Source organism: Aythya marila (assembly GCF_965140915.1).
Source record: "Aythya marila genome assembly, chromosome: 28".
Classification (NCBI taxonomy): Eukaryota; Metazoa; Chordata; class Aves; order Anseriformes; family Anatidae; genus Aythya; species Aythya marila.
In genome coordinates, this window is record NC_139069.1 from 990,916 (window position 1) to 1,004,812 (window position 13,897).

Consider the following 13,897-nt stretch of genomic DNA (forward strand, 5'->3'; position numbering starts at 1 on the left):
CAGGACACCACAAGTCCTGCTCATAGTGTTCATTTATGTTGCCGGTAGAGAGACCAAAGGAAACACGTCCCACCGTGGCGCTGTCATCTCACAGGGCAGGGATAGGGTGCTGACAGTCAAGGGATGCATTCGGGTGTGGAAGGTGGGTCCCAGCAGAGAAAAGGAGTCAAGGCAGTGGGCTGGGGGAGGCCAGGAGAAGCAGCCCAAGGGGTGGTTCTGCTTCTGTGGACACGTTTGTGGCAGCAGCCTGAGTGGGCAGCAGCTGTGCACAAGCACGGGGAGGCCAAAAAGCCCATGGCAAAAGCGCTGCTGCCAGCAGAGCCAAGGCCGGGGCCGAGCCCAAGGGCAGAGGCAGGCCCAGGGCAGGGGGCTGCAAGGGCCATGCTGAGCTCCCTGCCCCTGCAGCAGCTGCCCTGGCCCTTGGCCTTTTCTCCCCTGCCCCTGCAGCTCTGGGCTCCCTTTGCACAGCCCTGGCTCTGCAGCACCAAGCCCTGCTGGGAGCCCTCCCCTGCATGCTGCCACTGCTCCCTGACACTGCTGTTGCCCTCTGCCGGGCACTGCCCAGCCCAGCCCAGCCCCTGCCCATCTCTCCCCATCTCCCTGCCCTTGCCTGGTCACCCAGTCTTTTGGCCCTTTCCACTTGTTCACTGAAGCCCTCTGAGACCCGTTCTGTGCCCTGGCATTGCAGAGCTCCCTTTAGCAAATGCATCCTTTGGCTTAACTTTACTGTGAAGATCCACTCACTGCCCACTCAACATAAGGCACACAGTGTCCCAGGAGAACCCTTAGGATATTCTGGTGGTTCACAATACCTCCTTGATGCCACCAGTCCTGTCACGTTTCAAACCCAGGAAGCTGCTTCTTGACCTGTCAGGGTCTCCAGGGGCACTGGGCATCCACCAGTGACAACTCAGTCCAGCCCTCGCTCCCTCACCCAAAATCTGGTGCCCCCATGGCCCTGTGTCCAGGAGGATCCCCAGTACAAGATCGAGACCTTCAGCCTGGCATTCCCTGATTGTCTTCTGCACTCCAGATTGGGAAGAAGAACCCTAAGCATGAGCAATTTAATTTTACTAACAAGATACCAGAACAGAGGCCAGGTGTCATTTAGGAACAAACGCATTCAGAGAAAGCCTCTGGGTCACACAGAGGAATGGTCATCTGGAAAAGAGGAATGAAAGCAAACATCTAAGTGCAAAGAGAATTTTAAAGAATGCTATACCTAAAGGTCACAAATTGCCTGAGATTAACTTGAGTAAAACTAGAAAAGTGAGATAGCCAATTTATTGCTAAGTAAATAGAATCAGTTTCTTCAGTGTGGCTTTCAGCTCCTGGTTCCTCATACTGTAGATGAGGGGGTTCACTGCTGGAGGCACCACCGAGTACAGAACTGCTATCACCATGTCCAAGGATGGGGAGGAGATGGAAGGGGGCTTCAGGTAGGCAAACATGACAGTGCTGATAAAGAGGGAGAAAACGGCCAGGTGAGGGAGGCACGTGGAAAAGGCTTTGTGCTTGCCCTGCTCAGAGGGAATGCTCAGCACTGCCCTGAAGATCTGCACATAGGACAGCACAATGAAAACAAAACAACCAAATGCTAAAGAAACACTAAAGACAAGTGTCCCAACTTCCCTGAGGTAGGCATCTGAGCAGGAGAGCTTGAGGATGTGGAGGATTTCACAGAAGAACTGGTCCACAACAATGCCTTGGCAGAAGGGCAGGGAAAATGTAGTGGCCGTGTGCAGGACGGCATTGAGAAAGCCACTGCCCCAGGCAGCTGCTGCCATCTGGGCACAAGCTCTGCTGCCCAGGAGGCTCCCGTAGTGCAGGGGCTTGCAGATGGCAACGTAGCGGTCGTACGACATGATGGTGAGGAGATAACACTCTGCTACAATCAAGAAGACCGAAAAGAAAACCTGTGCAGCACATCCTTGATAGGAGATGGCCTAGGTGTCCCAGAGGGCATTGGCCATAGCTTTGGGCAGAGTGGTGGAGATGGATCCAAGGTCAAGGAAGGCGAAGTTGAGGAGGAAGAAGTACATGGGGGTGTGGAGGCGGTGGTCACAGGCTATGGCGCTGAGGATGAGGCCGTTGCCCAGGAGGGCAGCCAGGTAGATGCCCAGGAAGAGCACGAAGTGCAGGAGTTGCAGCTCGCGTGTGTCTGCGAATGCCAGCAGGAGGAACTCGCTCAGTGAGCTGATGTTGGACATTTGCTTACTTTGGTCAAGGAGACTGCGAAATGAGAAACAAAACATATATAGAGAGTGAGACGGTGTGTTATGAGTAATGACTGTGAGCAAAAATCAGTTAATCCCCAATTAAAATCTTACATTCCCTCTTTCTAAGAGGATCTTTGTGTCTCTCCCTGTCTGGAGCCCTGCTTTCTGCTTGCTGAGTGTCCTGTACACTGCAGCCTCCTCTGCCCAGAAGCTCCCAATGAGCCTGCTCTTCTCCATTTGAGGTTCCAAGAGGGAAGGTTCCTGGGCAGTGGCTCCCTCTGCTGAGTGAGGGGTGTTTGGCTGTGTGACTCTGTGTGCATCTTCCCTGTTCAATACCCAGGAGACAAAACCAGCAGGTGGATCATGCGTGTCTGGCTGGAGAAAACAGGAAGCATCTCCTCCTGCTTCACCCTTCGTGCACAGCACTCCCTGTCAGAATCAGGTACCACCAGCTGGCACCCTGGGCAAGGGAGAGAAGCAGGCATGGGCAGGCAGGGCGGACCCAACCCAGTGCAGAGGCTGTGGTGTCGATGAGGTAGAGCCTGTCCTCACAGCCCTGTGCCATCTGCCCTGCACAGACAGCAGAGGGACAAGAGCTCTGGAGTGTAAGAAGAGTTTGGAATATGCTCCTGGTAATATGGTAGGAGTTTGGGGGTAAGACCTCTGTGGAGCCAGGAGTTGGACTCGATGATCCCTGTGGGTCTCTTCCAACTCAGGATATTTTATGATTCTCTTATTCTGTGCCTTCTTCCACAGAGGAAGGTAGAGGGGGTCTGCAGCAAATGTGTCTAGTGACACAGAGATTTAGGGTTCAGACACCCCATATTCTCAGCCCCCCAGGTTATACATGCCGTGGCAGAAGCTGTGAGGGGAAGAGAGGAGACCAGGGGCTGCTGCGAGGAAGGCGCCTGCACTGCAGGGGATGGCAGGGAGGGAGCAGCTCCCTCTCACTGCCTGTCTATGTCCCTGCTGCCTGCAGTTGTCCCTGCCAGCAGCTCTTTCTCTGTCCCCACGGCTCCTCCCGTCAATGCTCACAGACCCCATTCCACCCGCTGTGTGCCAAGCTCAGCCCTGCAGACAGCTGCCGGGGATGAGGACAGCTCTGGGGAGATCTCCCTGTCTGCAGGTCCTTAATGAATATCTCAGCAAAGCCCTGGTGCAGTGTGTAAGCAGAGAGAACTGAAGGGTTGCTCTCGGGTTCATCACTAACCTGTTTATGTCTTATTCAAACGCAACAGGAAGCTCCATCACCTGGGCAAACCCAGCCACTCTGTTAATGCAGAGTCTGCCCCACAATCATAGCAGGATGAGGCAGGCAGAGAGTGCAGAAAGTGCCTTCTCTTTGCAGGCAGACCCTGACCTGCTCATCTTCTGTCCAAGGCTGCCCTGCAGCACCGTCTCCTCCACACCGCACAAGCCACAAGAGGCATCCTGGCAGCTCCTGGCCAGGCAGAGACATCCCGCATACAGAAGCCCCTTCCAGGAGCCTGCCCTGCACTGTTGTACAGCCAGAGACTTACCATGGGCAGAGTTGTGAAGGTTTCTCCTGCACTGAGCTCTCCTTTGCCCACAGCCTCCAGGCTGCCTGGAATCCCTTTCTGCCTGTGTGCCTGCGGTCAGAGTCCCCAGCCCTGCTGCGCTGTGCAGAGGAGCTGCTCCTGGCCACAGCTGTCTCTCTGCACCAGGGCCCTCTTGCCACGAGCTCTCTCTGTCCCACGAGCCCGGCCCAGCTCAGCAGCACAGCACCAGCCCAAGGCACTGCAATCACCCCTCTGGGGGCTTTGCTGATGAGCCCACGAACCTCAGGCACTCAGAGACAATTGAAGACATCTCTCCAGAAGTCCAAGTCCCAGGCAAGTTTCCTGCAGTGTCCTCCTGAGGGCCAGCACTGACACAGCCTCCCTTGGAGCACGTTAGAGCAGAACCCTGGAGGCAGTGAGGACAAGGAGACAAAGGCAATGTGAAGGTGACACTGATGTGTGGACAAACTGGATGTGTGTCAGCAAGCACAAGGGCCAGGCCTTGACCCATGTCCCCTGGGAAGGGAGATCCTTACCCTTCACACCTTGCTCAGGGCTCTTTGTGGGGCAGTAGGAGATGGGGATGTGCATGGCCAAGTGCAGGAGAATGGTACGACCCCTGCCTGGTTCATGGGTGCATGCACAGAGATAATGAGGACCTTGTGCTCATTATCAAGATGTCTCCTCACAGGCCTCGGTGGCAGTGAGTTTCAGTCAGGCCTCAGTGTTGGGACTTTCAGCCTTGGTAGAACCCTTGCTCCTCTCCACACCAGGCTGTCCTAGGGACTCCCAGACCTTCACCTCTTTACCAGCTAGTTGTAGGCACTTGTCCGTTTGGTGTCACACTGGGTCTGAGCTGAGTATGATAACTTACATCTTCTTGGTGGCCATGGTCCTCATAAGGCAGCACTGTAGGAAGCTGGCCTGGTTCCTGCTGAGCAGGCACCACTGCTTGTATGCACCGCACTGATGTTTCATTCTGTCAGGTGTTAATGTCTGTACACAGATGGTTCAACCTTTCTGTGATTGTGCTGTCTCTGACAAGACAACAGCAGCAGGAGTTGCAGGAAAGTTTGGATAACACAGGAATAACCAGTTGAATGGAACTGCAGCACAGAGTCACAGAAGCGCAGGATATGGAAGGCTGCCAGGTTCCACCTCTTCTGTGCTTCGTTATCATGCAAGCTGTCAGTTTGTCTGGAGCTGTGTCCTGAATGTTATGGGGCTGTGCAGGTGAAAATTAGAAGGGCCAAAGCCCAGCTGGAGCTCCATCTGTATATTTATGTCAAAGAAACAAAAACTATTTATATATAAACTCCAAATAAAGGAGGATTAAGGAGAATCATCATCCTTTATTGGATGTGGGGGGAAAGCTGGTGACAAGAAAGGAGGTAAAGGCTGAGGTACTTAATTCCTTCTTTGCCTCAGTCTCCAGTAGCAAGACCAGCTTTTTCCCCGAGATATTTCTTCCTCCTCATGGCCAGTGCCAACATTTCAGGGCACGCTTCATGGCAGTTTTTTTTCTGCTGCTCTTTCCTACTTCCAAAGGAAGCTCCATCAGGGTGGAAACCACTCCTGAAGTAGGCATCCCAACCCAGCAGGCTTCTTGCGGCCTCTCAGCCAACCAGACACAAGTCACCTCAGCAGCAGCTTCCAAGCCAGGGGCCTGCTGCTGGCCTTGCAGCTTCTTGGCTAGACACAGCCAAGCCTTGTGCCTGCTGCTGCGCAGTCATGGACTCAAGCAGAAGGGACAGGACAACCCATATGGGGGCCTTCTTTCTGCCTGGGTCCTCCTGGGTCTGGAGGCAGAGAGGATCCCCCAGTCAGCATGCCAAGCAGGTGCCTTCTGCTGGCCTAGCAGGGCCACTGCCAAATGTCAACCCAAAAGTGCAGCTCCCAGGGAGAAGTCAAGGCTGACCTGCCACCTCCAGACACAAGTGACCTCCCAGTCCCTTTCTGTGACAGGTTCCTGCTGCTGCCCTATCAAGTGCAGAGACAGAAGTGACCTCACATTCACATTCCTCCTGCTGGGTCAGGACATCCTGAGGTAGGGTTGACCTCTCTCTAGTCCTTTAGGGACTAGGGCTCACCATTCTAGGTTAGAGGATAAACACAGGTTTAACGGGAATCTTTGGTGTTCTTCTGTAGCTATCAGGTCTGTCATAAGGGTATGGGCAAGCCCTGTGGTTTAGGGTTTTTTTTAGGCCTGCCAACAACTTCTCTAGGGCTAAACAGTGCATTTTAATGCTAGTGTTGAGGGCAGGGAATAGGGTAAGCAGGAGAGTAAAGGTAAGGGAAACGGGCTGAGTTTTAATTCAATGGATACTTTGATACTTTGCTTCAATGGATACTTTGAGTTCAGGCATTAGAGTAGTGCATTCCTCTCAGAGTGGTGGAGTAACATTTAGGTTTAAAGATTGAAATTACCGGTTCAAATAAGGAAAGGGCAATACATGACTGTTTTAAGTCAGTGTTACTGTAGCATCTACTTTAAATGACCCCTCTTACCTCTACAGAATCATTAATTTCTGCTGGCCATGCTCCTATTTCCACCCCAAAATCTCACATGTCTCTTGTAGGCTGCTCCTGACCTCCCCATATCTTGTTGGGATCAGCTTTCTGATGACATTTACCATCTCAGTGTATCTGTCTCACCTCTGTTGGCTCCTCCATTCCTGAGAAGGTAGTGGCATTGTAGTCAGGAAGGAAAAGGGTATAAAGGTCTTTAGGCGCATCCTGCACGATGTGCCCATCAGCTCTGCACCTCCACAAAATCATGCTTCCTACCTACAATTTTGTTTCCCAAGTGGCTTCTATGCATCCAGCGTTACTTTTCCCAAGCCCTCAAGCATGTTTCAGGTTTGGATGTGGATGGATGGGAAAAGGAAAGCAATGCATGGATGGAACTGATCTTGGCAAGGGATGAAAAGAATAACACGAAGAGATTCTGTAGGCACCTTGCTCAGAAAAGGAAGGCCAAGGACATTGTACCCCCTGTGATGAATGAGAAGGGTGCACTGGAAATGACAGACATGGAAAAGGCTGAGGGACTCAACAACTTCTTTTCTTCAGTCTTCACTGCCAGTACGGCTTCTTAAGTCTTTTGTTTCCCTGAACCCATAGTTGGTGGCTGGGGGTGCAAATTCCCACCTGCTGTAAGTGAAGAGTATGTTTGAGACCACCTGAAGAAACCCAACAAGTACAAGTCTATGGGGCTTGATGACATGCAACCCAGGGTCCTGAGGGAACTGGCTGATGTAGTTGTCAAACCTCTCTCCGTCATATTTGAAGAGTCCTGGCAGTCAGGTGAACTCCCTGGTGACCTGAAAAGGAAAACATCACTCCCATTTTTAAAAAGGGTAGAAATGAGAAGCCATGGAACTATTGAATTGTGAGCCTCACCTCTTTGCCTGACAAGATCATGGAAAAGATCCTCCTGGAATCAATGTCAAGGCATGTGCAAGACAAAGAGGTGATCTCAGACAGCCAGCATGGCTTCACCAAAGGCCAAATTGTTCCTGACCAATGTGCTGGCTTTCTACATTGAGTGACCACATCAGACAACAAGAGAAGACAGACCTACGTCATCTACTTGGTCTTCTGTAAGACCATTGACACTGTCCCATATGACATCCTGATCTCCAAATTAGAGAGATATGCATTTGATGGGTGCACCATTCAGTGGATAAGGAGTTGGCCTGAAGATCACACCCAGAGTGTGGTGCTCAACGCCTCTATGTCCTATGGAGGCTGGTGACAAGTGTTGTACCTCAGGGGTCTGTCCTGGGACTGGTGCTGTTTAATATCTTTATCTGTGACATAGACAGTGAGATTGACAGTGAGAGTGCATTCTGTACCGGTCACTTCTATTTCTACTCCTTCTACTCTGCCCCTGTGAGGCTCCACTTGGAGTCCTGCATCCACGACAGGGGCCCGCAGCACAAGAATAATGTGCATCTGTTAGAACGGGTCAAGAGGAGGGCCACAAAGATGATCAAGGGGCTGGAGCACATCTCCTATGAAGAAAGGCTAAGAGAGCTGGGACTACAGCCTGGAGAAAAGAAGGCTCCAGGGTGACCTCTTTGTGGCCTTTCAGTACTTAAAGGGGGCTTATAAAAAAGATGGAGAGTGACTCTTTTTTCAATTAGATAACGATAGGACAAGGGAATGGTTTTAAATTAAAAGAGGGGAGATTTCGATTAGATGTTAGGAGGAAACTCTTCACTCAGAGGGAGCTGAGGCACTGTAACAGGTTGCCAAGAGACTTTAGAGGTGCCCCATCCCTGGAACTGTTCAAGAGCAGGGTAGATGAGGCCCTGGGCAACCTGATCTCATAGGGGGCATCCCTGCTTATGGCCAGGGGGTTGGAACTAGATGACCTTTAAGTTTCCTTCCAACAGGAGCCATTCTCTGATTCTATGGTCTCAAAATCTGTACCTCAAGCATGACTCCCATGCCATCAGCCTTCCTGTGGTCTATCACATGACCAGAACAGAAGGTGCCTCGCCATCATCTTCAACGCTTTGTGCTTGCTTCTGCCCTATATGGTCCCTAACTGTGCCGTTTCCTGCTGCTGGTTTGTCACCTCCAGAGACAGAAGTGGCCTCCCAGCCTCCTTCACAGCCATGTGCCTCCTGCAGGCCCAGCACATCCTGAGGCACACCTGACATCATCCCAGCATTCCCAGCCAGCTCCTCCTTGTGGCCTCTGATCTGATCACATACCTGTCACGTCACATGCCTCTTCCAATGCCATGGGACTGCTGCAGGGCCTCACAGTCCCTGCCTTGCCCCAAGGGGACAAGCAGCTGAAGTTAGGGGTAGGAGTGGGGTTGAAGCTGAGATGTGCTGTGTGCATGGTGGAGGGCTTTGAGGGTTAGATGATCAGGTTAATGTTTAGGGATTAGAGGGCACCCTCCAGGGTCAAAGGAATGGCAAAGCATCGAGGGAGGGATTGGTGTTTTGCTCAAGGATCCTGCTCAAGGTTTAGGATAAGGGCAAGCTTTGAGGACTTCAGTTTAGGTCTGGTTTGGGGGTTAAGGCTAAGGTTGGCATTTTATTCCTTGATTAGGCTTTATCATCCTTCTGCTTGCCCTCCTATTAGCAGATGAGTTTGACATCTGTCATTTCCAAGTTCTGAGGAATGTCTTTGATCCATCTGTCCTTTCCAAGGTCTTTGAGATAGGTCTTATGATGACATCTGCAGATCCACTTGAACCTCTCTCACCCTTCCCACACCACCTCTAAGCAATCTGAAGAGTGACCAGGAGGACAATGTTTGCTTGGGAAAGGGTTTTGTTAAGATCTCTGAGGAGGGCTGTATTTGGCCTTCTCAGAGACCGTGATGGCAGTATCATAGAAAACAGTGACACTCGTGAGGACAGAAGAGCAGGTGGATAAGGCCTTGGCCTGCCAATAAAGGACACACACACACCTGAAAACTACATGAGAAGGAAGAGGAAGATTGGATCCAAAATGTAGATTATGAAATCAAAGACTGTGAGTATCACCTTGGCACTGCAGGACAGCTCCAGCAATGAGGGAAAACCACAGAAGGTGTCTATGACACTGGGGCCACAGAACTGTGTCTGGGTAGAGAAGAAGAAATAATTACTGCACATGAGAGAAATTCCCCTGGTTCAGGTACAGCTGCCTTCTGGAGCCAGACCTTCCACTTCTCGAGCCTTGCAGAGAACAGGGATGGCATACAGCCCAGGGCTGACCATAGGACATGGTCCCCAGAAGGAAACACGGCATCTGCAGGTGTTTGGTGACAGGCACCAGCACAGTGATGAGGGTGTTTCACATCCCAGTCACCGTGCTGGTCATGTGAGAGAGGAAGAAGAGATTTGTGTATGGGTAGAAGATCTTACATGTGTGTTACTGGGAAAACTCAACAAATGCTGTCTTAGTGTCCAATTCCCTTCTTGGGAAAACTTTTAGAGCATTCAGTTTCCCCCTCTCTTGTTAGGACACATTCAGAGGGGTGAAATGATCCCTGGCAGTTGTGGCTAAGGTATCCTGCCATGCAGTGGGAAAACAATAGAAGTTAAGGGAGGGAATCATTTTACTCATGATGGACAATCAAACATAAATAGCATAAATCACACTTCTAAAATCAGTCTCTCCCAAGTTCAGCAAGGAGCAGTCAGCAAAGACTTCAGTCTACTTCAGGCACCACACCCCAGCAGAGACCCTGCTGCCTTCGGGGAGCTGTCAGCCCTGAGGCCTTGGGGACACCTCGAGGGAGCCCAAGGGCACAGAGCAAGCGATGCCATGGTCGGGTGCTGTGCTGCTGAGCTAGGCTGGGCTCCTGGGCACAAGGGGAGCTCCTGGCAAGCGCTGAAGAGAGACAGCTGTGGCCAGGAGCAGCTCCTCTGCACAGCGCAGCAGGGCTGGGGGCTCTGACCACAGCTGGCATGGGGAGAGGAGAGAAGGAGAGAGGGCTTGGAGGCACTGAGGAGCGCAACAACAGAGGGCAGCGTGTGGCAGGACACATCTGAAGGCTCTTGACACCGTGAGGCTCTGGCAGCAGGGCAGTGCAGGTGGGGTTGCCAGAGGGGTCTTCTACAGCTGGCACATCTGACGGCTGATAGCATCTGGCAGGGTGGGTCTCTCTGTTTCTCCAGTGAGGAGTAGAAAATGCGTTAGAGAATGGCATTTAAAATTGGATTTTTCAAGAGAAAGACCAGGGCAGAGACTACCTGAAAAGCAAGACGTTTTTTCAGTCAGTGTATTCATATTCCTGCAGTGGAGTGGATGAAGGTTTCATGGTAATGAATTTTCAGGGTTGTACAGGAGACTGAGACTCCTGGAGCATAGGAGAAATTGATATGTCAGTGATGAAATTTGTAAAGTACCTTCCCAAACCTCATCTCACGGACTGCACCAACATCATATTGTGGTACTCCCAGGTTTTATCCTCGCTGATTTTTTGGAGCTAGAACCCCCCTGATATCCTCTGTCTTTGAGAGGTGTTTGCAGGCCAAAGCAGAGCAAACAGCATTTGCAATGAGCAGGAGCTGCCTCTTCTGCAGGCAGAGCTGCAGCACAGGAGGGTCTGCTGAGTGTCCGTCTGTCCCTCCCTGGCCTTGCCTCCCCTGGCAGCAGCACGCTGGCATTCCTCCTGGCTTCTCCAGCTGGCCGTGCTGCTGCTGGTCTTGTTTGCAGGCTGGCTGGGGATGGGGGTTTCACATGCCCATGGCGTGAGCCCTCGGTGTGCTTGGGGGAAGGGGAGTACAGGGACAGGGTGAGGGGTCTGCAGATGGGCACTTTAAGCCTGGATGTCTCTGCTCTCAGCAGTATCCTGGTTTGTTTCAGGCAAACACAGGAGTGCAATTGTCCAGTAGGTCAAAGAGACACCAGCACAGGGCAGTTGACACTAGGACTAACACACAGACTTGATGTGCTCTCCAAGGACACTGCACTGAAGCCATCACCACGTTGATGACACACAAGGGTTTACTTTGAGTACAGTGGGGCTGCTAGCACAAAAGAGACAAAATAAAAATCACTATATGATCTTTACCACTAACTTAGGGCAGAACTGACTCCCACATTGCCCACAGCAAGTCCTGTGCTCTCAGTGACACCCTCTAGCAGCACCAGCCAGAACTCATGAAAAGGACCTGCCAAAAGTCTGAATGGAAGTGGAGAATCATTTGGGAGGGATTAAATGAAAAATGGAATGAGTTTTCCTCTGAAATGAGAAATGATGTCATAAAAGATTTTTTTTTTTAATTTTTTTGTAAGACAACTCTGTTAAGATAACTCTGATAAACTCTCAGTGTTTTTCTGTTCCTTGTGCAGGACCTCATGCCCAGAAGCAGGAAATGCCCAACATCAGCTCTGTGAGCGAGTTCCTCCTGCTGGCATTCGCACACACGCACGAGCTGCAGGTCCTGCACTTCGCGCTCTTCCTGGGCATCTACCTGGCTGCCCTCCTGGGCAACGGCCTCATCCTCAGTGCCGTAGCCTGCCACCACCGCCTCCACACCCCCATGTACTTCTTCCTCCTCAACCTCGCCCTCCTTGACCTGGGCTGCATCTCCACCACTCTACCCAAAGCCATGGCCAATGCCCTCTGGGACACCAGGGCCATCTCCTATCAAGGATGTGCTGCACAGGTTTTTCTCTTTGTCTTGTTGATGTCATCGGAGTATTCCCTTCTCACCATCATGGCGTATGACCGCTACGTTGCCATCTGCAAGCCCCTGCACTACGGGAGCCTCGTGGGCAGCAGAGCTTGTGCCCAGATGGCAGCAGCTGCCTGGGGCAGTGGCTTTCTCAATGCTGTCCTGCACACAGCCACTACATTTTCCCTGCCCCTCTGCCAAGGCAATGCTGTGGACCAGTTCTTCTGTGAAATCCCCCACATCCTCAAGCTCTCCTGCTCAGATGCCTACCTCAGGGAAGTCGGGGCACTTGTGTTTAGTGTTTCTTTATCATTTGGTTGTTTTGTTTTCATTGTGGTGTCCTATGTGCAGATCTTCAGGGCAGTGGTGAGGATCCCCTCTTCTCAGGGCCGGCACAAAGCCTTTTCCACTTGCCTCCCTCACCTGGCCGTGGTCTCTCTGTTTGTCAGCGCTGCCATATTTGCCTACCTGAAGCCCCCCTTCATTTCCTCTCCATCCTTGGACCTGGTCGTTGCACTTCTGTACTCAGTGGTGCCTCCAGCACTGAACCCCCTCATCTACAGCATGAGGAATCAAGAGGTGAAGGATGCAATGAGGAAACTTCTTCAATACATGCTTCTTAAGCATCAGTGATGTGTTCAGAAGATGTATTTCTGATAATATGCAATTTTGATTCATATTAGATCATATCATTTTTATCATTACTAGTGCTATCAAAACATTATCAGTAGTAATCATCATAAAAGAAATAAAATGTTATTTGGAAAATGATACGATATTTTAAAAATTATTTTTTTCTGTTAGTATTTTAAAAATATTTTATTTTGTTTTTAATAATGTAATTCTTACCATTCTGAATGTTACATTTTGTGTTTGCTTTGACCGTATCGTCTAACATACATAGAGAACCAGGCTTCCTTGGTAGAGAAAGACAACAAAGATATCATCAGAAATTCATTGCTCTCAGTATCCCCCTCTTTCCATCTCCTCTGGAGTTGGGGCAGCAGCCTCAGCAACCAGGAGGGGCTCGGGGCCAAGAGCCCAGCTGCCACTTATTTTATTTGGATTAGACCTTGAGGATCTAGGTGATAGTCCTGTCATCTCTATAGCAGGGCCGGCACAAAGCCTTTTCCACGTGCCTCCTTCACCTGGCCGTGGTGTCCGTCTTTCTCAGGCTTATCATGGTTGCCTGCCTGAAGCCCTCCTCCATCTCCTCCCCATCCCTGGATGTGGTGGTGGCAGTTCTGTACTCAGTGGTGCCTCCAGCAGACCAGGTCCTCATCTGTAGCATGAGTCAGGAGCTCAAACATGCCTTGTGGAAATTAATGACTAGATGTGTCTTGGAAGCAAGAAATTTTTGATCTGCTTCTGCACATGACTTGCAATGTCAATAATTGGAGGAAGAGCCAGTATACCTGTTTTTTTTTTTTTTTTTTTTTTTTTTTTGTGGTCGTGTTTGTGCATATTCTTATTACATTAATTCAGCTAATGAGCACCCATTAAAATGATATGGATGTACCTGTTGAATATAGGTCATAGACTCTGTGCATGTGAAGCCATGCTCTCTGTGAATTTAACCTTAATGGAGTTAAAATTCAACTGCTATTTTGTCTGACATCTGTCCTCTGAGACCAGACCTGGCTCTGCAGGGGCAGTGCCTGTGCTCAGGGGTGCAGAGGAAAAGAGTCCCATCCCAGCAGCACGGCCAGGGAGCACCAGCGCTTGGGGCATGCAGAGCTGCTCTCTTGCCACTGCCGCCCTGTCCTGCTGAGCCCTGCTGGTGGGGTCAGGCCCGGCTGCTCCTGAAGCTTGGTGCCAGTGCTGCTGTGGGGCTGTGCTGGGACTGCAGGCAGGGACAGGCAGTGGGCACGGCAGTGGCACAGCTGGCCTCCACTGCAGCACTTCCCTTCTAAAGGGGGATCTCCTCCAAGGTGGACTGAGCAGAGCTCAAGTGCTCAGTCTGCTGTGAGCAGGCAGAGGAGAGCTCTGCAGCCCCAGAACACACAAAAATCTCAGTAAAGGAA

The 13,897-nt window shown here is 51.1% G+C and overlaps 1 protein-coding gene and 1 pseudogene across 2 annotated transcripts; one reads left to right on the forward strand and one right to left on the reverse strand.

Annotated features, from left to right (window-relative positions):
- Nucleotides 1–1,289: 1,289 nt before the first annotated feature.
- On the reverse strand, nt 1,290–2,210 carry LOC309888186 (olfactory receptor 14J1-like; annotated as a pseudogene). The gene has a single exon. The product of its transcript is annotated as an olfactory receptor 14J1-like (transcript).
- Nucleotides 2,211–11,570: 9,360 nt separating this feature from the next.
- On the forward strand, nt 11,571–12,506 carry LOC309888187 (olfactory receptor 14J1-like; the record flags this gene model as incomplete). The annotated part of the gene is made up of 1 exon (XM_082780423.1): nt 11,571–12,506. One exon carries the CDS (start codon nt 11,571–11,573, stop codon nt 12,504–12,506), a length of 936 nt encoding a protein of 311 aa, XP_082636549.1.
- Between the last annotated feature and the right edge of the window lie 1,391 nt (nt 12,507–13,897).